A 23,507-nucleotide genomic window follows, 5' to 3' on the forward strand; every position below is an offset into this window, starting at 1 on the left:
TAGGGACCACTGCAATGGGGGTCTTGCAGTGGGGCAGAGATTGGACTCAATTCCAAATGCAGCATGAGCAAATGGGAGTTTATAGTCAGGGAGCAGGGTGGGGGTCAGTGCATAGAAAATTACTGAGAGGAAACATCAGGGATAAATGGGGGGTTCTGCTTAAACCAAGCTATCAAGATTCTTGCTGAAGGCAGGACAGATGCTCAGGCATCACCTGTGGGATGGGGGATAATGAGGAACCTGATCATATGTCAAAGGTGATCACTTAGTGAGGTTGGGAGGGTCTGTTCAACTGATTTAGCAGGATTCTTTCTCTTAATAAAATTGGATGATGCAGAGATGAACACAGATATCTAAGAGTCAGGTCTGGTTGGAAAAGTGTTCAGGGGAGTCTGAGTAGAGTATGGTCAATGAGAGAGTCTGTGTCTGCATTTAGCATGCTGCTTGGTAATAAACTTCTTGTTTATTGCTCTTCCTGTAAACCTTTATTTGTGGTAGGGCAGGGCCGTGTGTCCCTGTAGCACCAAAAGACCCTCCCAGCCCCCAGCACCACCTCTGCCCACCCAGCATCATTCCTGGCATGGCGGTAATGTCAACTTGCGTGGAAGTGCCGAGTATTAATGCACATTTAAAAAGAGGCAATGGCCAAGGATGGGTAGAGATGGAGGGGTGAGAAAGTCATTGTCAGAGAATCCTGGGTCTAATTCAAGCCATATCAATTAAATGTGGGGTCTGCCAAACCTGCCATCCATTCTTTGATGCTCAGTTTCCTAACAAAAGTAAGTGAGGTAATTTCTAAAAGATGATCTGTCCGATGGCATTTTCAGATCTGCAAATTTATGAGTCTTTGACCGTGAGTCACGCATGAGGGCTGGAAAAAAGCTGACATGGGTGGGGTGAGGAAGATACTGCAGTGAAGCTGGGGAGGTTTACCTACTGAATGAAGTCCTCAGAGCATGAGTAACAGCAGAAGGGCCTGAGCTGCAGCAGGACCGTCATACCCTGGGCTCTCAGGGCGGCTTGGAGAGAGGCAGTGTCTGAAAGGTGACTAGAGGCCAGCTTCAGACTCCTGACGGGCTCCTTCAGGACGTAGATGGTTGGCGTTCCTGGGGGAGGACTTCCAGAACTGGGGAATAGTCAGAGGTTCAGCCAGGCAGATGGCCTGCATCAGGGTGACCCAACAGTCACCAAAACCCGATCTCTTTCTTTTTAGTATTTATTGTGCCAGGTCTTCATGGCGGCATGTGGATGCTAGTTCCCTGACCAGGGATTGAACCTGGGCCCCATGCATTGGGAGCCTAGAGTCTTAGCCACTGGACCACCAGGGAAGTCCCAGGAAACCAATTTCTTAGAGATTTGGAGATGATAAAGTCTGTCCTTTTCCCACTGAAACTGGGTTTGTGGCAACAAGAAATCTTGTAAGCCAGGCTACAACTGGGTTTTGAAAAAAGGCTTGTTCACAATGGTCAGGGTGGGGCCAGCAGCCTAGTCTGCCAACTGCTGACCAGAAGCTCCTTACCTTATCTGAGGAGCTAAAAGATTAAGTGGTCCCAGCCGTGCAGGTTGAGTGGCTACAGCCATGAAATCTGGACATTCCCTACTCTTTAGTCGGCAACCTGATTGCTTGTTTGTTTTTTTTTTTTCCATAAAGAGTTTAAAGCATTCTGAACATTCTTTAAAATTGATTGCTGTTGGAATTTTTAAAGATTTGTTTTCACCTTCATGTTGCGAAATAAAACAAATACAGAAAGCAATACTAAACAAATCCATAGCTTAGTGAATTTCTATAAGGCAAACATGTTTGTTCCCATGACACTTTGTCAGCTACCCTGGAAGCTCCTCCATTGTCCATTACAATCATAGTCCTCGCCACCCTTCTCAACTTTTATGGTAATCACTCTCTTGGATTTATTTGTAGCTTTGTCAGCTTAGTGTGCCTTCCCCACTATTTTTTTACTGTGTGTATATATATATATGTTTTTTTTAATTGAAATATAGTTGATATACAATATAATATAATTTTAAGGTGTATAGTATAGTGATTCACAATTTTAAAGGTTATATTCCCTTTATAGTTATTATAAAATGTATAAAGTATATAAATGTATCATAAAATATATAAATATAATGTTACATATAAAATTACGTATATATTCCCTCTGTTGTGCAATATAATATATCCTTGTAACTTACTTTGTACATAATAGTTTATACCTGTAACCCCCTCCTCCTATCTCCCCCCTCCCCCGTTCCTCTACCTGCTGGTCACCACCAGTCTCTTCTCTGTATCTGTGAGCGTCTTTCTCTCTCGTTACATTCACTAGTTTGTTGCACCTTTTCGATTCCACGTATAAGTGATGTCATGTAGTATTTGTCTTTATCTGTCTGACTTATTTCATGTCATAATAGCCTCCAGGTCCCTTCATGATGTTGCCAGTGACAAAGTTTCATTCTTTCGTACGACTGAATTCCTTGGTATGCATGTATGCGTTTAAGCCTGGCGTGCTGCAGTCCATGGGGTCGCAAAGGGTCAGGCACAACTGAGCGACTGAACAACAAATATACATGTATGTGTACATATATAACATACCCACATATATATCACATCTTCTTCATCCATTCATCTGCTGACGGACAGTTAGGTTACTTCTTGGCTATCGTAAATAATGCTGCTGTGAACGTTGGGTGCATGTATCGTTTAAAATTAGTGTTTTGGGGGTTTTTTCGGATATACACCCAGCTGAGTCACATGGTAGTCTTATTTTTAGTGTTTTGAGAAGCCTCCACACTTTTTTCTGCATTTCACTGCTGTTTTTTAGGTATGCCAGTTTACCAAAAAAAAAAAAAAAATCGTGTTTGAAATTTCTCTTAAAAGCTGCAGCATCCCCTCCGTCCCTTTCTTTCCTTACACTTTTTCTGGGGAAGGACTCAGGCATTTTAAATCTCTAGAGTTACACAAGCTTCTATATTTGTGGCGCAGTTCTCAGTTCAACGTGTCCTTCTGTCTTTTGTGTTTCCTGCACCCTGGCAGCTGCTTCCAGAGACTTGAGCAGACTCAGTTTCAACCTCTTTAGCACGGTGGTGATGTTTTTCATCAGGAAGCATGTAACATGTGGTTTCTGCTTTTTTCATGTTAGCACTCAGTGGTGCTTAATGTCTAGATCCACCACTTGCCTGAAGGCTGAAAAATGATGTAATTCTCACTCTATAATTTTGTTTTCATTTACTGGCTGTGATAATTTTTTAATGCTTCCAAACGGAGAAGCTTCCATTTTTCTATCGCTTGGCCACCCGACGGTACAGTTCTTACAGGAAAGGCAGGATAAATATCCAGCTCATTTATATATCCAGTTTTCAAGATAACACATTGGCTTCCTGTCATGCTTAAAATGGGGCTTCCCAGGTGCCTCAATGGGTAAAGAGCCCACTTGCAACACAGGAGATTCAGGTTTGATCCGTGGATTGGGAAGATCCCCTAGAAAAGGAAATGACAACTCACTGCAGTATCTTGCTCGAAGAATCCTATGGACAAGGGAGCCTGGTGGGCTACAGTCCATAGGGTTGCAAAGGGATGGATGTGACTGAAGCAGCTGAGCATGCACACTCACACATCCTTGAAATGTAACCAATTAGTTCTTTTAAAATATTATTATGAACTTATGGATTTACACATTTTTGATGGATTTCAATCCATTGCCATTTGGGGCCTCTTCAGTTGGTTCCTGGGTCCCCTTTGATGTGACCTCGGGAAGTTTGTGATCTTTCTAAGTTTCTGATCTTTCTACCTATCTGATATTTGAATATGCTCCAGACTCACGTTGTGTATCTCCTGCCCCAGGTTTGGAATCAACCACTTCTGCAAGAAGCCTGGTTTCTGATAATAGGAAAAGGTATTTCAAGACCACAATCTGGATACTCTGTATGCTCATTCCTAACTGGGCTGATCCTTGTTTCTAGCTTTTCAGCAGACATAGCATACACATGGGTAATATGCTGCTGCTGCTGCTGCTGCTAAGTCGCTTCAGTCGTGTCCGACTCTGTGCGACCCCATAGACGGCAGCCCACTAGGCTCGCCCGTCCCTGGGATTCTCCAGGCAAGAACACTGGAGTGGGTTGCCATTTCCTTCTCCAATGCATGAAAGTGAAAAGTGAAAGTGAAGTCGCTCAGTCATGTCCAACTCTTCGCGACCCCATGGACTGCAGCCCACCAGGCTCCTCCATCCATGGGATTTTCCAGGCAAGAGTATTGGAGTGGGGTGCCATTACCTTCTCTGGTGTAATATGAGTGAGATCAAATATTCTATAAGTTCAAACCATTTCAGATTCAGATTCAAAACTATAGATGTTTTACTTAACTTTTATATTGCATTTGTATCTCCTTTATTTCAAACCAAGTGTCCTGGTTCTTAAAAACACGGAACTAGAATTAGAACATCTCATAATTATTACAAAAGTCTCAGAATAATAATAATAACAATACTACCACCATCAACTATAATTACTGAAAATAGCTAAATTTGTAAAGCTCCAAATTCTCTTCCATCCTCCCAGTTTTTCTAGTTATATTTGTATTATTAATCATATAGTCAATATATACTATAGTCTATTCCTTTTAACCCTCATTTAGCTTTAGTTCTATAGGTAGATATATACTTAACATTCACTGTCCTTATGTTGATGCCAATTTAGTCATTTTTGTCTGAAACTAATTCTTTAGTAGATTCCTTAGTGTTCATTTTATGGAAACAATATTCTCTGAATTCATGAGTGTTGATAACAGTTTGTGCTCTTCCTACATGAAGTCCATTTTGCTGGGTATAAAATCCTTAACCGACTTTTTTCTTTAACTATCATAAATATAGGTATTAAAAATAAAGTAGTCTAGTTTTTTTTAGCACAAATATTGTTATCAAAAATCATGTGATAGTCTAATTTTGTTTCCCTTACAATATTATAAGGATATTTTTCTTTATCTTTATTAAAATCCTATAATTTTATCGCATCATGTCTTGATGTTGATAGTTCTGGGTTGAGAGAGTTTCAAGTATGAGGTGAGCTCTTTCAATGTGTATTTTCAAATTTAAAAAATTCAGGAAAATTGTCTCGAATCATACATTTTAAATTTTTTTTTATTCCCTTGCCTTGGGATTCTAATCTAGAGGTGCTTTTGGTAACTCGTCCTATTTCCAAACACACTTGTGTTCATTGGGACAGCAGGAACACAGGGTCTGTGTCTGGTGCTAAAGGAGTTCATCATCTAGTGGGAGGACAGTGTCTCTTTACTGCCTGTTACATGGAGATAATGAGTTGCAAATGTTGAATTGGCTTTTGGAGTTCACAGCCTGCCACTTTGAACCACAACCAGGATGGGAAGCAGTTGGGCAAGCTTGTAACTCCCAGTTCCTTTGTCTGTTGAAGCAATTTATGATTTATCTGCTTCTTTGCTTAGGTCCCTAATTAAAGCTATTTTCAACCCCCTAAACATCCTCATCTCTCATCCAGCCAATAGAGTTGGACAGCTCCCCTGTGGCCTCTGCCTTCATCCTCTTAGGCTCTGTGGCTCACGGTTAAGTTCCTACACCTTTAGCAGGGCCACTCTCTGAAATGCAAGGAGAAGAGCATTGTTTCTTGGAGACATAATTACAGAGACAGTGCAGCCTTCTCTGAGATAACAGGCCTTTTGAAATGCAACGTGCTGGGGGGAGATCCAGCCCAGGTCAGTGACTGCCTTAGCTGTCACGACTCCTATTAATAGTGCTGTGTTTCTGCTTGGCTGAAGGGCTCTGGGGTTGGAATCTAAAGTTCGTTAACCTTTTGTCTGAGGGACTTGTACTTGGGACTTGTGGGTCTATGTCTTTTCTTACAGCCTTTCAAGCTATATCTACAGTTTGGTGGTTGTGGCAATGGGTACAACTGTGAAGTAGCTAACTTCGCCTTTGAATCGTCCATTACTTTTAAGAACATTGTGTTCTAGATATTGGGGGCACATAAGCCTATTTTTGCACTTGGTTAGGATTCTTTACCAACGTAAACACAATGTTCTTAAAAGTAATGGATGATTCAAAGGCAAAGTTAGCTACTTCACAGTTGTGCCCATAGTGGCTCAGACAGTAAAGCGTCTGCCTGCAGTGCTGGAGACCCGGGTTTGATCCCTGGGTTGGGAAGATCCCCTGGAGAAGGAAATGGCAACCCACTCCAGTAGTCTTGCCTGGAGAATTCCATGGACTGAAGAGCCTGGTAGGCTCTTTGCGTCCATGGGGTCGCAAAGAGTCGGACATGACTGAGCGACTTCACTTTCACTTTCTTTCTTTCAGGATTCTTGGAAGACTGGAAGTTCTGAATGCAAACAAAACTACTGCTGAGAGACACATTTAAGGGCTTATATTTTTTTCTCTCTTCTCAGGAGTCTGCCTGTCTTTGTCCAAAGTTACATGTGAAAGATTTTTATTTGTCACTTAGTTTGAATGTACATTGGATGCCATTTACCTAAAGTAACTCTTAAGAAAATCACTTTGTGAAGTAAAGGCAACTTTGATAATGTGAAAAATGTCTCCCTAATTTATCTGTCTTAAACTTACAACTTATTAATATCACACTGTCATCTATCAAAGCAAAGCTGTGTCTTACTCTTTTTTTCCCCTTCCCATTGCCTCCCTGGGAAGGGAAGTAGTTTCCTTCATGTGAGATAGGGGATTTATCTTTCTCTTACCTCCTATGTCATTGTTTCACTGCTCTCAAATCTTTTGTTTATGAGGAAACAAGGAAGAATCTTGGACTTGGAGTGAGAGAGCCTAGCATTCCCATCTGGCTTTGTCCTAACCAGCTATGAGACTACAACAAGCTAGTTAAGCTCTTTGAGTCTTAGTTTATTCACCAATAAAGTGGGTTATGAAAATCCCTTCATCACTTTATTGCTGCAGGATTAATTGTAATAATATATGTAAAGCACCTGGTGTCTGACACAAATAATCATCCTTATTTGGGAACTCTTGGCATCATCGACTCAAAGGACATGAGTTTGAGCAAACTTCACAAGATAGTGAAGGACCGGGAAGCCTGGTGTGCTGCAGTCAATGGGGTCACAAAGAGTTGGACAAGACAGTGACTGAACAAGAGCAACCTGCCAATGAAAATGTTACCACTTGCCTATGACAAATAGTGATATCTGTTCTCACTCCCCCGACCCCCTTGGGTGGGCCTTCACCCCTGTTTTCATTCTGTGCTGTCTGGATGTATTGGTCCGTATGAATACATCTACAGCCACTAAAACAAATCAGAGATACCCATTCACAGTGATCCGTAAGCAAAGAAACCCAAACCGAGCCCATGGGTATGGGTCTTTAACAATGTGGGGGGTGGGATATGAGGGGAGGGGTCACCCTACCATTTCTCAGCTCCATACCCATGTCTGAGTTTTTTGTGCCTCAACTATTCTCTCTGCATACATGTGATGGGCTCTTTTTATAGACGTGACTCCTAACCAAGCAGTCCTCATAGACTCAGAGAAGCCCCCTCTCTCACTTGCCCCCAAATTGTGTTCCAAGGGGAGGGTGGTCTCCGATGGGGGCCCTTTTGCAAAAAGTTGCTTCAGAGGCTGGAAAATCAGGCTCATGCGTGCCAGTCCCGATTTCCCTCCCAGCCTCCCAGCCCTTCTCGTCCCCTCCTGTCCAGGTCCCTCCACCAAGCTAAGCTGTCCCTGATCCACCCCACTCCTCCTGACCCCCGGTTCTTTTGTTCAGCCATCCCTGCCACTGCCCCCTCCCCCGCCCCAGTACAGTCAGCCTCACTGCCGCTTAAATGTCATTTTTGAAACAACAGAAGGACATGCTGATTTTTGCGGCATCTCAGGAGGAAAAAAAAAATTTTTTTTTTAATCCATTTGGTGTTGAGAGAACTCACAAGAAATGTATTCAGGGACCCTCGCCAGCCTCTCTCACTGCTGCGGTTCACATTTGGTGGCTGGTGATGCACAGCACGCACAGCATTTTTCCCCCAGAAATGTCCACGCGCCTCTCATCCTCACCCGGCTTCCTTTAGATGTCTTTGCCTCCCGGCTAATTCTGTGCTTGAAGCACTGCAGTTCCCGATTTATTTTCAAGCCAGGGATCCATTCTGATCCTATCTCGGGGGTTTGAACCAGGTTCTTGGGAAACCTGGGAACACGGTCAAGCGTGGCTTACATCTCTGGAGGGGAAGGCATGAGACACTGCACCACCACCCCCACCCCGCCCCTTGACCCACGGGGAATCCGTCAGGCTCCTGTGTCAGGCCCTCAGTTCCAGAAGGGAACGGTGCATCTCTGCAGGAAACTGGAAACTCGAGTTCCCTTTGTCCTTCATCTGTCTGTCCTCCAGGCCCCACCATGCTCCATCCGTGATGATGTATATTCACGCCTTATTATTCCCATTAGATGGAAAGTTCCTGAGGACAGGATCCATGTGTGACTCATGTTCTTGTCCCTCAGCCCTGGAACGGGGCCTTGCACGTGGCCCATGGCTGCAGCGTCCTCCTGTGTGAGGACACGGGGAGCAGGGATCACCTTCCGTAGGCTTCTTCACTGCCACACTGTGCTGGAGAAAGGGCTCACACTGGCTCGGAGCATCGTTTTAAAACCCAGAGACCCTCTGCTCATTACTAAAGGTCCAGACGAGTGATTAAGTTATGAATTGGAATTTTAATGAGCTGATGTTCTGGCCGCAAACACCTAATTGCAACACAGTGACTAGTTTATCCCCACCTGTCTGAGTTTCTCACAGTCACTCAGACCATCTTGCTCTGGGTTTAGTGGTTGTCATCCACAGACGCCCAGAGTGGGAGGTTTGCTGCGTCTCAGGATCATCAAAGCCAGCCCCTCAAACCTTGCCTCAGCCTGAGGACCCTCGTACAAGAGTGGTTTGAGGGCTACTGTTAATCTCAAAGTCTTACGTGGCACCTCTCCATCCCAGCTCCTTTCCTGGGCCTCCTGCCCACTTGGGGCACCCTGGAGAGAACTGCAGGTCACCCACCAGGTGCTCCCCTACTTGCCTTCCAGCCATGATACGAATTTGGAGGAAATCAGAGGTGCTCAGTTTTCACACCACACACACACACGTGCACACACACCCCAAAATTTCTTGTCCTAATGACTTGTTTGGACATTCTACTTGACGAGTATCTGAAGTTTGAGGTTTGCAGCCTGAGCAACCTTCTTTAAAAGGACCCTGCGTCTTCCCTGGCTTTAAATAGACCTTCCTGATGGCTAAATCTGGGCAGAGTCCAGACGCTCTGCTGACCCGCACACCACAAGTCACACGCTACCTAGAATCTAATCAAGCGAGTAGTCGACACCGCCTCCCTCTGACTCTGTCTGGGGACATTCCCCGGATGTAGAAACACCTGTGTTGTCCGTTTCATGTGTGGAGGTCTTTCCTTAACTGTGAATTCTAGTCCCTCTTTCCTGAAATGTCATTAATTGTTCCTGTCTTAAAAACCATCTTGGAGACAAGCTCCTTATGTGACATTGTTCCTGGCGTCTCTCTGTTGAAGAATATGTTTGAGCTTCTCTTTATCTGCTTTTCCCTCACCCTGGAATTCCTCATGGGGGCTAAGCTTTGCCAAATAGACAGTTATGGAGCAAAATTAGATTTTCGCTGGGCCAGCTTCTAAGGGCCCGCCTGGTTTTCTAAGAAGCAACCATAAAAAGAAGAAAGAAAGGAAAAAAAAAGGAAAAGTAGAGACTGGAAGAAGCAAACTTTCGGCTAATTACCATCTTTTTTTCCCCTCTGAGCTCAGAGTACTGTTCTTAATTTCCTGACCAGCTTGCGCCCCTCCCCCGCTCCCTCCGAGCATCTGTGGTGGTTTCAAATTGAACTGCATACCTGCTGCTCTGAATTTCCAACATACCATACCAGTTGGTTTGCCAAACAGTGAACTGCCAGCCATCTGCCATCCAAAGTCAGAATTTACATTGTTTCATCTTAAAATAACGCCTCCGGAATAGCAAGCCACTCTGTGCATCAGGTTTTAAAGTTGACAATCAGCCAGAATTAAAAGCAAATACCAAATGGGCATAAAAAAAGAACATAGTGGGGAGTTGGGGTTGGGGAGGGGGTGGCTGGCATTTGACAGAGAGTTTATTTTTCAGCATTTTTACCTGATTTTCCACCAAAATAGCCATGCCATTTAATTTTATCTGCAACAGCAGGAACTACTTATAGACTGAGAGCCTTAACTTTTTACTCGCCTGGCTCTACCCGAACAGACAAGGCTGGAGCTGTTGTCTGCATCTCAGGGAGGGTGGATGTCTTTATAACCTCCCCAGATGCAGGGGAGGAATAGTTGCCGTAACCTCTTCTCAACAGGACTTCCTGGTTGCTCAGATGACACAGCTAAGATGCACGAAGGTGGACTACCATACGCTAGTTAACGGGGAACGCAGGACTGCCAGGCCGGTCTTCCCACCCCTGGATGTGTCCGTGCAGATGTGGGAGTCCCTCCACCCCTGCCTTTATTTCCCCTTACCCGACCGTAGCAACCCTTCTGTGCCTTATTACCCTGCTGCTCCAGGACAGTTGTTTAGTTGCGAAGTTGAGTCAGACTCTTTGCAACCCTATGGACTGTAGCCCGCCAGGCTCCTCTGTCCATGGAATTCTCCAGGCAGGAATACTGGAGTGGGTTGCTATTCCCTTTTCCAGGGGATCTTCCAGATCCAGGGATCGAACCCGGGTCTTCTGCACTGCAGGCAGATTCTTTGCCGCTGAGTCGCCAAGGAAACCCAGGAAAGAAGGGGTTTCTGCAGGGTCAGGAGCCCCTGGTGACCTGTGATGGTAGCCTTGTGGCAGAGCCGCCATGAAATCTGGGTGACTTTCCAGAGCAGATGGGCCTGAAGGAGGTTTTTTTTTTTTTTTTCTTAAGAGAAAAATGAAAGAGGTTTCATGTTTCCTTTAGGGAAGCTGTTCCAGGCGAAGGCAGCTTGGAGAAAAGTGTGAAGTTATGAGTGGGCAGAGGAAGCAGAGGGCTCTAAATTTATACCAAAGCCACCTGCCTACAGCGTGGGGCCCCAGGCCACAGGCCTGCAGACGAGGAGGGCTTGTCCCTGAGCCTGGGCTGGGTGGGGCACTGGGCGAGATCCCTGAGTCAGCCTCATGCACCCCGTGGAAATCTCTGGGGGCCGACCTTGGACATTGTAGGTCCAGGCGAGCTGCCAGCTCAGTCCGGTCCTGATGTGGGTCTCAGAAGTGGGCACTGTGGTCACTGCTGTGCATAGATTTGCTTCTGGGCCAGCTGGTTCTCCTCCTGGAAGCCATATCTCAACCCAGACCAGACCCAGGGCCCATCTTGTGTATTCCCCTGGCCCCTGCCTGTGGCTCTGACCTACCCACCCTGCAAGCTGTCTCTGTAGCTGGAACAAGCTCTACTTCCTGTGAGGCAGGGCCATCTCCCCCATCTTTGGGGTCCCGAACACCATTGTTGTTGAGTTGCTCAGTCACGTCTAACTCTTTTGAGACCCCATGGACTGTAGCCCGCCAGGCTTCTCTGTCCCTGGGGATTCTCCAGGCGAGGATTCTGGAGGGGGTTGCCATTTTCTTCTCCAATCCATTTCCTTCTCCAAACACCTTTGGTGAGTGGTTAAAGAACCCGCCTGCAACGCAGGACACTCAGGTTCAATCCCTGGGCGGGGGAAGACCCCCTGGAGGAGGGCATGACAGCCCACTCCAGTCTCCTTGCCTAGGAAATCGCACAGACAGAGGAGCCATGAAGGTTACAGTCCGTAGGTCGCAAAGGGTCAGACACGACGGACGCGACTGAGCACGCACAGCGCACGCACCAGGGGCAGGTGTGCCACGCATGCTCACTTACTGAGTGAGTCAGCGCTTTGCTGGGATAATGCAGAACTTAACTGGTTGCGCTGATCGCAAGATTCAGTCCCAAGTACTGAACTGGCCAGTAAGTTCCTTCAGGTTTTCCTTAAGATGGAACCCAAACCCAAACCACATTTTTGGCTAATACAATATTTCTCCTGTGAAAGCTGCTTTTGATTTACCCCAAATCTTCCAATTTTATTGTGTTCCAGTTAGCACTGTTGTTACTGAGAGTGCTCAGGGGCCAGTCACTGTTCAAGGTACCTTGCGTATATTCTTATCTCTCGTGCCTGGATGCCTCTTTGTGGTCCCATGGTCTGTAGCCCACCAGGCTCCTCCGTCCATGGGATTTCCCAGGCAAGAATACTGGAGTGGGTTGCCATTTCCTCCTCCAGGGGATCTTCCTGACCCAGAAATTGAATCTGAGTGCCCTGCATTGCAGGCAGATTCTTTTACCGCTGCGCCATCGGGGAAGCCATTCTTATCTACTTTGACTTAATCCAGTTTATCAATAATACATTGTGAAGTCCCTGTGGTCATTATAGAGATCAGCCAACTAAGGCTGAACAGGTGTCAGTTTCCCACGAGACACCCCTCAAGCAGGTGTCAGAGGCAGATTTTGACCCAGGGGCCCAAGAGCTCCTGTGAGGTGAGCCCACTGCTCGGAATCTGGCCCTGGCAGAATCTGGGTGACAGCCAGAAGCGCCTGACACCACTGCACACCTGGAGGAGGAGAACCAAGTTGGCAGGGTCCCCGTGAGGAAAGTTCGAAAAAGTGGCTCCATTCAGCGTTTAACCGGGGAAGAAAACACTGAAGTGAGAGATGTGAAGGCTGCATGCAAGACGCCCTCCACGAGCTGTCCTTGGAGGGAAAGGGCGGGCGCACTTGCTCCAGGGCTCAGGAGCAATGAGGCAGATGTTAGCCCATCAGGAAGGATTCCCAGGCAAGTGGAGCCGCCCAGCAGTGGAATTCCCTGCTCACAAAGGGGTGAACAGCCTGCCCAGGAAGATCAGACAGCTGCAGAATGACCCTTTGTCAGGGTGTCATAGAAAGGTCAGCTCATGATCCGGAGCTTGGTGCAAGTGCTCCCTGAAAATGTCCGCTCCGGCTCCAAAGTCCCTCAGCTCTGTGTTCTTAGTTTAGTACATAAAACAAGGGTGCTCATGATGACACATTTCTAAAGCTTAAAATAGTCGTCACTCCGTTTCACAGAATGAGTCATTTTAATACCTCCTCCCTGTTCCCCGCTTTGAGAGTCTAATCAGAAGCCTGAGTTTTTAAAAACTAGAAATGTAAAAAAACAAAACCCAAATGCAACACTGTCATTTGATTTCCTAAAAAGGTGTCTTTCCTTTGCAAAATTGGAAGGTGAAGGAGTGACCCCTCCAGGCCCTGGAGGTGTTGGTGTGCAGGGGGTCCTGGGGAGAACGCTGCAGGTCCCACTCAGGGGTAGGGTGGGGAAGGGGTTCTGATTCAGGCCAAAGCCACTAAACAGGGCCTCGCCTGCAATGGCTTCTGGGCATGAAAGCTTCTAGACTAGAGCTTAAAACTCTGCCTAGCTGTCTGCACAAATGCTGTTTGCAGGACGTACTGTTTTGTGATAAAAGATAAAAGAGATCTTCTCTAAAGCAGTTGTGAGGCAGTTTGTATCTGACCTGGAGTTAGAGTCGTTACTAAGGGAACCACAAAGAGAGAGAGCCTATATTTAAATGAGCCGACATCTCAAGATTCCCTTGGGCAGGAAGCATGTTTCTCCCCTACGAAAGAACAGAACATGACTTCCTTCCATGTAGCGGAAGCACTCGTGGTGTTTGCTGCCCACAGGTGCTTGTACCTGTGTGTCGCTGCTTTCGCCGTCTGTCTGGGAGATGGAGCCTTCTCGCTGGTCTTACGGCCAGGAAAGCAGAGCGAGGCTTCCCCTCCGGTCGTCTCTGAGCAGCTCAGTAAGACAGTAGAGTTCTTGTGGTTATTTACAGCTATGCCAACCCTATGCAAGGGGTCCCATCCCACAGGTCTGTGGGAACAATGGGCATGACGTTCAAAGCCAGAAGGGCGAGTGTCAGAATCCACATTCAGGACACTCAGTGAGTTTGAAATGAACTCTGAATTCAGTTCTGGGGGAGAAGCAGGTGTATTAAATAGTGACTGCATAACTGGGCTTCCCTGGTGGCTCGGACAGTGAAGAATCCGCCTGCAATGTGGGAGACCTGGCTTCAATCCCTGGGTTGGGGAGATCCCCTGGAGGAAGAAATGGCAACCCACTCCAGTATTCTCGCCTGGACAATCCCATGGACAGAGGAGCCTGGCGGGCTACAGTCCAGGGGGTCACAAAGGGATGGACACGACTGGGTGACTAAGCGCAGCACAGCACAGTTAATGTAAAGATGATGACAGTTTTGATACTTGTTCAGTCGCCAAGTCACGCCTGACCCTTTGCCACCCGATTCAAGATTCCTTGGGGAAGGAGTAGTTTGATACTACTTTAATCTTAAATATTAAAAACTATAGTGGTATTTTAAATGCTGTTGAAATGTAGGTATTTTTGTAATTTTTTTTTTTTAGAAAATTAGATTCTCTCAGCTAAGAAATAATCTATTGTAGACAGAATCTTGCTTGAAGACAGCATGATTATGACACTACTGCCACCTAATGGTAGATTGCCTTAATTGCAGACCAAGTGCCTAAAGAAATGTTTAGTTACCAAGTCCTGTCTGATTCTTTGTGACCCCATGGACTGTAGTCCACCAGACTCCTCTGTTTGTGGGATTTCCCAGGCAGGAATACTGGAGAGGGTTGCCATTTCCTTCTCCATGGGTCTTCTAGACTCAGGGATCAAACTTGAGCCTCCTATGTTTCAGGTGGATTCTTTACCATCTGAGCCAGCAGGGAAGCCTGCGTAAAGAAATGAGCAGATACTAATTTCAAAACTAAATTACAGGGACTTCCCAGTGGCTAAGATTCCATGCTCTCAATGCAGAATGTCTGGTTTTGATCCCTGATCCTGGAACTAGACCAGTTAAATATACTCTTCTTTTAATGAAACATCAGTTCTCGTCAATTCACGTATTCACTCAACAATAATTACTGTAAGAGTCGCAACCATGTTGCCTCTGCTGTCAGCAGAGAGACGGGCAGCCTGGCCCGTGGTCTGGAGGGTCCCACATTATGGTGACCTGTAAATACCTCCCCTTTGTCCCAAACCCTCTTTTTCTTCGCCTGCCATCTCCTGTCCGTGTTGCATCCCTGGACTGTCGGGGGAATGTCCTTGCTTGTCATGATCGGCAGCAAGGAGGAAACCATATTAAAAACGCCTAAGACTCGTCAAGTCTCGTAGGTCACCAAGCCTGTGTGGTTTGGTGCTTGGATCTGTTCTGCCAAATGCACCAGGGTTGCCATGGAGGCAAAAAGGCACCTGTGTTTTGTTCTGAGGCATGTTGTCACACATGCATGGGCACACACACCAGCTCGTCCTCAAAACCAGTGTCTTAAGTATAGTCGAAGTCTCCTCTCCATAATTCTGCTCCTTTCCTGACTTTGGTCCTTCCTACGAATGAAGATTTCTCTTTCACCGTCCCGTGTGGTCATCTCCACGTGGGCGTATCATAGTCCCCTACAGATGTTGCCAAGCCATGCTTACCCACTGCACCCCCCTCTACAACTCCTGTTTTAAAACAGAGCTCTCTGTGTCATGAGAGGTGATTGATAAAACTGAATTCATTGCTTCTTTTTGGGTGTATTATTTGGGGACAAGACCAGGAAGGAGATAAATACCAGGAGGTCCTTCAGCGTCAGAAAGGTCATTTGCCATCCGAGCCATTAGAGCTGGTGCAGACTGAAGATGGGGGAGCGCATGTGTTACGGAAGTCCTCTTCCATTGCTCTTCTTCATGCTGGACACCAGCCCCCACACCTCAGCTGGCCCACGCACACGGGCCTTTCTCCGATGGCTCCTGCACTTTGGGAATGGCAGAGTTGTTTCTCAGCTTCTTGCCCCATCACCCTTCACCCCCAGTGCTGCTCTGGGTCCTCTCACCGGGTGTCACTGGCCCTGCTGGGCAGCGGCTGCCATCTGAGCCAGAGGGATCCAATTAAGAATTAAGAACTAGACTATTACAATCACAGGCTTCATTGAGCCGAAAGTGTTGAGGGTAATTTTCCAAGTGAACTCCATGGAGACTGTTTTCACTATGCTTGCAAATCAGGTCAACAGATTCCTCACGCATCTGTAGTGTTCTGCCCTTAGCAGAGGCCTCTGTATACACTTTCTTCTCTTTTGCTCCCCACAAGAATGTTACGAGGTAGGTAGGGCACATACTGTCTTCCCTGTTTCTAGATAACTCAGCTGAATCCCAGAGAGTCTGACTTATACAGCCGCTCTATTCCAGGTGACATGGATCTTCTTCTCCCTCGATCTCTCTCTGGATGTCAACAAAGGCAGAAGTCTACACTTAGGCAAAGCCACGATAGGAAAGGGGCTTCTCATGTGGCACTAGCAGTAAAGAATCCATCTGCCAAAGCCGGAGATGTGAGAGACTCAGTCCCTCAGTTGGGAAGAGCCCCTGGAGGAGGAAATGGCAACCTGTTCCCATGTTCTTGCTGAGAAAATCCCATGGACAGAGGGGCCTGGGGGGCTACAGTCCACGACCATGGGGGGCTTCATGACCATCCGGTCATGAAGAGTCAGACACGACTGAGCGTTCGAGCACATAGCACAAGATAGGAAAACCACAGTGAGTAAAGCTGAATGATGGGGATCTGACCGCAGGCTCCACAGGGATTGGCAAGAGAAGGTTGGTATAGCTAGGGAGCAATAACTAAACTGTTCGTGGGCTTACACGCTGAGGGAGACAACTAAAACTGGTTCAGAAACTCCCATAAAGTTAAAAATGGAATTTCCTATAAAGGTTTAACTCCATGCCAAGCCCTGTGCAAGCGTGATCTTATTTCATTCTCCGTCCAGCCCAGGAGACTGTTGCTATTATTGAGTCACAGGGGCAGGACAGATGAGGTCTCTGAAACTCTGGGGATGCTGGGAGGGATGGGGGCAGTGGGGATCGAGTAGGAAGTGGTAAGGTTGGGCCAGGTTATGATGAGACCTCAGAGTCAATCGGGGCTCTTGGATGTGGCTCAGGGCAGGCCGTGCAGCGCCTGGAGGGTTTTGAGCAGGTGCAGGGCCCGAGAAGGGTGTGTATGTAAAGACCTCTGAAGCGAAGCCTTGGCTATGGGGTCCATGTCATGGCCACTGGCTTTCAGAACCAAGGAGAAGTCCGCGGGCCTGGCAGGTGCCTGAGTCACTGCTATGTGAGCATCCTGGCAGGGGGCTTGCCCTCGCCCGGCCACCGCACAGCCCCGTTCCTGGCTTACATGCAAACTCAGGGACACACGTAGAGACTTGTTCCCCTGCTGTCAGGCTGATTGATGGAGGAGTCAAGCCTCCTTCTGCTCAGTGCGCTGAGCTGATGGGCTTTTGTTCTCCAGGCCAAATTCCTAGGATCCTTTTGGTCCCAGAACGCTTTGCCTGTGGAGTTTAGAATAAGAAAGTACAGAAATGAACTCACAGTATAGTTTGGGGATTACAGAGAGAAATACTATCTGGGGAAATGGTGATTTTCCTAAATCCAGAGCTTTGTGCGCTGGAGTCCACTGGCTGCCTGGGTGGGAGTGGGCAGACCCTGCGTGACCCTGAGCTGTGTCAGAGATGAGGGTAACCAGCCACGATGCAGATCCTGCGTGCCGGGCTGCAGGCCGGGTGCCCACAAGTGTGTCTTACAGAACTCTGTGAGAAAGCTGTTAGGAGTCCAGCTTGTTTTTGTTGAGTCGCTCAGTCGTGTCCGACTCTTTGCGACCCCATGGACTGTAGCCCGCCAGGCTCCTCTGTCGATGGGATTCTCCAGGCAAGAACACTGGAGTGGGTTGTCATTCCCTTCTCTAGGGGCATCTTCTTGACCCAAGGATGGAACCCACTTCTCCTGTATCGGCAGGTGGGTTCTTTACTGCTGAGCCGCCTGGGAAGCCCTGAATCCCGTTTAGAGATCAGTAAATTTAAGTCCCAGAAATCGTGTCTAATCTGCCAAGGCATTCCAGCTAGTAAATGACAAGTGAAATTGCAGTGTGGGTCACTCTGCGTCCTTCCCACTGTATGTCGGAGGAAAACACTCTTGCACACGGAGCCGGCTGGGTCTTTAGCCGGCTGGGTCTTTGCTTGGAAACATTCAGTGAGGTTAACCATTTAGAGTCTGGTCTCCCCTCAATTTTGCTTTTGCAATCTCCCGAACCTTTGAATAGATGAGAGACTTTATCTGCTCCTCCTCTGCCTGCCTTTTTCCTCTCTTTCTGGCATCTTCCCTCTTCTCCATCCCCAATACACTTAGAAAAACTAAGGCCAGCCCTCGCACTGTTGAAACACGACTTACTGTTCGACTTGAGCTGCCCAGGAGTTATCGGCACTAGGTAGTATGGATGGACGCCCAGAGTGGCTCGCTGGTCTTCAGGGTGGACGAGTGAGTCACGGCCAGGGCGCCGCCGCAACACGTGTCTGCAGACCTGAATTCATACGCTGGTGGTTCCGTCTGAACCACGCAGGGGGATGGTCGTCAGTGGAGCCCACGGTGCTGTGAGTGTGTCAGTGGAAACAGGCTGTGTCTGAAGAAACAGGGACCTAGGGCAGGTGCAGGACTTCATGGGCCGAGCACCAGCAGGGAGTCAAGGATTCATGGGAGAGGGGTCCCTGCGCTGTGGGCTTCCCAAAGTGACACCCGATTGGTAAATAAGGCACCAAGCCCGCAACCGTCCCTTTGCCTGCAGGTGGCCACATCGCTAATGGGAACGGGGGGACGCGCATGGCACACACACTCTGCAGGTGCCTGCCACCCTGCAAAGACCAGTGTAGATCTGGGGGCGGGGGAGGGGGCAAAGTCAAGTTGCAGGACTTGGTACAAATGCCGGGTCATAGTTGCTCCCATTTTTTGTAACTGTGGTTGTCCCAGTTTGGGACTGTTTGTGACCCCACGGACTGCGTCACACCAGACCTCCCTGCCCCTCACTATCTCTCAGAGTTTGCCGAGTTCATGTCCACTGAATCAGTGATGCCATCCAACCATCTCATTTTCTGCCACCCCCTTCTCCTTCTGCCTTCAATCTTTCTCAGCACCTGGGTCTTTTCCAATGAATCAGCTGTTTGCATCAGGTGGCCAATGTATTCTCAAACCTGCTTCCTAGGGTTTGGGAAGTAGTAATAAGTTATTCCATGTGACTGATAGAATAGCTCCTCATACGTAGTAAGTGGTCAGTACACATTAGCTGTTATTAAGCTCCTCAAACCCCAAGGAAACACTATTTTTAAAGAAGCGGAGGGGTGTTGAGGCTCAAGAGGACTGGATCTAAACGCAGATACATTCATCGTGAGGCCTTGGGTGAGCCACTCAACTATAAAATGGCCTGCAAAGTTACATCCTAACCGCTCCTGGTAATTCATGTTATGCAACCATGTGGAAGGACCATGGCGACCCATGCTACTGGAAGTGACGTTCATAGGGTTTTGGGGACTAAGTCACAGGTGGACCCAGCCAGAGGGTAAAAACCAAGCCTGTTTGCGTGCTTGATTTTACATTAATCACATATGACGTTCTTAGCTGGAAAAATCCCAAACCTGAAGGTGGCCTGCACGCCCCTTACGGAGATCTCCGCCAGAATCACGGTGGGGCTGCCAGTTTGAAGCACAGTTTGGCCTGTGAGGAGCCGGATCCTTTCATGTTACTGGTAGCCATCTCTTCCCATTAGCAGATATCAGTTCTTTGTCTCTTACCGGAGCAGCAACTGGCTGTGTTAGAGGGCATAGCTTCTCTGTAGTGATGTCCTTAGGGAGGGTGAGAAGGGACATCTAAGGCAAGGAGCGTCGGCATTTTTACCTGGAAACGCATTGTGTGCCTCTGACCTGTGGGTTTTGTATCTGCCCAGGAAGATGGCAGCTCCAGACTGTCTCACGGAGGCGGCTGGGAGCCTGTGAACCAGAGCCGGGGACAGCGGGCAGTGTGTTTCTTTCAGAACACCGAGCTGACGGAGTCCAGGCTCTGAAATCAGAGTCGACCCTCTGCTGGGTCTCTCTGGATGGCTTTAATTATGGCAGCTACACAGGGCCAACTCCTGCTGGCGAAACATTTTTTCAGAAGAGGGTCATGAACTCGGAGGCTCTGGGTGTCCACGGGCCCTCGGTCTCCCAGGACCAGCCGGACGGGACCTGCTTTGCACAGAGCCCGCCCCCACCCGCCCCTCCTGGGTGAAGCTTCCTGGTGGTGCTGGCACTCAGTCTAGGAGGGTCTCGGTGTGAGCCTGGGTGGTGGCGGAGAGCGTGTGACCCCCAGGCTGGGGGTGCTGGCCCGGGGAACAGCCACTTCCATCAGCAACACTCGCTTGGGGCGGGGGGAGACTCCGGGTGTCCAGGGCAGATGTCTTTATCAGGGACTGCGTACTGGCAGAGGGGCTCTGCTTACTCTTGGGGGCACAGTGTCGAGGGAGAGGAAGGCCTGGGAGCCGCGAGCACCGGGTTCTGGTCTCCACTCTGCCAGGAGCGCGTTGCGTGGCCTCTCTCCCCCTCCCCTTCCCCAGGCTTTGGTTTCTTCACATTTGAAAGCTGCGAGTGGGGTTAGGTCACTCAGGGGGCTCTGGGATGCTCTCCCACCGTGTTCTGATTCCAGGGGACCACAGGGATCGGCAGATACGGAAGAGCAAGGGCCTAGGGAGAGATTCGGAAGACTAGGGGGCCTGGTAGCTGTCATATCTGGGTGAAGTAATAGTCCCTTGGTCTCTTGTGAGCCAGGAGGAGCTTTCCAGTGAGGATGTCGACCCCAGGGACCTTGCTGAGCTGGTGACCCTAACCATGAACCAAGGCAACCAGGCCCACTCCATCCATCAGCACATAGTTTGGCATCATCTCCTGGGCCAGGTGGAGCCTCGCTGCACAGATTCCTGACAGCCTCCTCATCACCTCCACCTTCATAGTGACCACACACACTAGCTCAGTGGTTCTCAAACTGTGGGCCCAGTGGCACCAGCATCATCTGGGAAATTGTTGAAAATGCAAAGTCCTGGGCGCCACCCCCCACACCAGACCTACTGACTCAGAAACTCTGGGGGTGGGCTTAGCCATCTGTTTAACAAGCCCTGCCCATGGTCCCAGGCAGACTGAGGTCTAAGAATCACTGCCCCAGCCCAAGCCTGTAGTTTGAGAACCATTGTCTGTCTCTCTCTCTCTTTTGGGTAAAACTATTTTTAGTTATTAAAGCAAGGTTACAGCAATACTTTTAAAATTGCCAGAGCCCTACTGCCCCCTCACAGTCACTGGTTTCATCTTCCTGGCTCTCTCCTGGTCTTTGTCCACCTAGATACGCAGTTTTTACACAGGACATCATTGGACAGAGACTTCCTTTCATTGTGCTTTTTTGCACTTAAACATGATTAGTGCGTTTTCCCTGTTGCCTCATCACCTTCGTACTTATCATTTTCAGTGACTGTGAAACACTTCCCTCTCGTGACCGGCTTTACACGCTTGGCCGCCCTGTCCCTAGACATTTGGCGACTTGCTGCTGTCCACTATTGGAGAAGTCGCTGTCCGTCCAGGGTGAGGTCAGCTTCTGGGATGTTCCATGTGACCTGCTGTCAACCCAGCGTCTGACCTCCCTGTAAGTCTATGACCCGAGGCTGTCTGAAATAGATTATTTAGTGGAGAGAGTGAACAAACCCAAAATACCCCTGAATCTGCGGTGATGCACTGCAAAAATGCCCCCGTCTGCCGAGTTTTGTTAACCGAGCATCTTCTCATTTGGCTCACAGGTGGTGTCAGCAGAGGGGGGCATGGTGTGGGGGCGGTGCCCCCACCCCCGCCCTGATGGGCTGGGTGCCCAGGGCCTCGCCTTGTGCCAGGCCTGCTGTCGGTCATTTCCTGAGCATCCTGGTCCCCAGCAGGAAGGGCCCCCTTCTTTCTCATACTGCCCTCACCTCCCCGCCCCCACACCTGTGCGCCTCTTGTCTCCTTCCTTCTCCCAGCCTGGCTCAACCCCGGCGAGGGGGGGATGGGGGGTGGGGCGGGGGGAGCCCAAGACACACAGCTTGACCAGCACGGCCCCTAGTGGTAGCCCCTTTGTTTTGACAAGACCGCTGACCATTCTTGGATCATATACATAATGCTGTGTCTTTTGAAATGATTTGCTTAAGGTAACCCGCTAGATACGGGCTGAGGGTAACCCACAGGGCACCTTGTATTCATGGTCCCTTCTGTTAGTGATGATGTGCGTTTATGCCCTGTTCGTGGCTCCATGTTGCTCCTCACAGCCTGGCAAACTAGGCTCTTCCTTATTTGGCTCTTGGATCACTAAAGAGCTCAGATGCCTGGAAGAGGCAGGCTGGTTGACTGGGGCAGACGGTGGGAGAGGAGAGGGGCTGTGTGAAAAGGACTCCCAACTGAAACGTGCTCGTGTGCAGCGAGGAGAGAGCTCCAGGGAACTAGAAAAGATAGAGGACGTGCGTTTCAACCTCAGCTGTCATCCTCTCTCTAGCATCCGCTACCCCATGTCCCCTGCCTTTTCCCGCCACACCAGAGTGGACCTAGCTCACTCTCACCTGCTCAGGCTTTGGTTGGGCCTTGTGGCCTTTTCACAAGCTATTTCCTTGCCTAAAAAGTCTCTTCCCTTGAAGACTCAGTCAGAATGGTCTCCTCCTACAGGAAGCTTTCCCAGACCAGTGGTCACTGGCTTAGGAGGAGGCTTGGCCTCTGGGTGGGGAGCTAGAGAGGGCGCTCCCTGCACTGTGCTTGAGTGGATGGCCACAGGGTGCTGGCTCTTACTTCCCTTTGAGAGCATCTCTGCAATTCAGTTTTGAAGTTTCTTTAAGAATATCCCAAAGGACTTGTGAAGGACACGGATGATGTGGCCATCTGTCTTTTGCACCTTTGCTGGGTAGGTCAGAACTAGTGACAAGCCCTTAGGAAAATCCACTTACAATCAGCTACATTCCTTTCCCCTTTCTAGACCAAGGACTATGTTTTTTCATCTCTTTTTCTTCAGAAATCAGTAAGCTGCTTGGCACACAATAGGTACTTGGTAATTGTTTTGTTTTTTTTTTTGGATGTATGGGTAGATGAACGGATGGGTGGGTAGACGGATGGATAGATGGATAAATGGATGGAAGGGGGGATGGATGAATGTCCTATATCTGGATGCCCTGTAGTCCCTGAAAGAACCCGTAGGCAGTGTCTTCTTCAGTGGGCCTCCGCCAAGCCTCTCCCTCACTCAGCCTCCTCATCTCTCTTTTCCTTCCTTCCTTCTCACCTTCTACCACCTGTGCTAGCCCCTTCCTGGGAAGTTTCCACCATCTTTCACTTCAGCCTTGGTCCACTCCTGGGCCTTGCTGTGGGGAGGGGAACATGCATGCACCCAGCCCCTATGGTGGAGACTCTAGCTTCCTGTCATCTCTCTGCAGTTTCTAGATTGAACCGCCAAGGGGCCCATGTGCCACACCTGCCCTGTGATGGTGCAGTTCAGTTCCAGTTCAGTCGCTAAGTCGTGTCTGACTGTTTGCAATCCCATGGACTGCAGCACGCCAGGCCTCCCTGTCTATCACCAACTCCCGGAGTTCACTCAAACTCATGTCCATTGAGTCGATGATGCCATCCAA

At 48.6% G+C, this 23,507-nt stretch overlaps 1 protein-coding gene across 5 annotated transcripts in view; it reads left to right on the top strand.

Moving 5' to 3' along the window:
- Window positions 1–23,507, top strand: part of MSRA (methionine sulfoxide reductase A) — a 373,287-nt gene that overhangs the window by 307,070 nt on the left and 42,710 nt on the right. The window contains exon 6 of one of the 5 annotated variants that reach the window (XM_027964611.3): window positions 6,315–8,208. The exons of the other annotated variants lie outside the window; for them this stretch is intronic. Within the exon in view, the coding sequence (XP_027820412.1) occupies window positions 6,315–6,362 (48 nt within the window). The 3' untranslated portion in view covers window positions 6,363–8,208. Of the gene's footprint in view, window positions 1–6,314; window positions 8,209–23,507 lie in introns of those variants that run through there. 5 annotated transcript variants of the gene reach the window in all.

The sequence above is a fragment of the Ovis aries genome, chromosome 2, assembly GCF_016772045.2.
Source record: "Ovis aries strain OAR_USU_Benz2616 breed Rambouillet chromosome 2, ARS-UI_Ramb_v3.0, whole genome shotgun sequence".
NCBI lineage: Eukaryota > Metazoa > Chordata > Mammalia > Artiodactyla > Bovidae > Ovis > Ovis aries.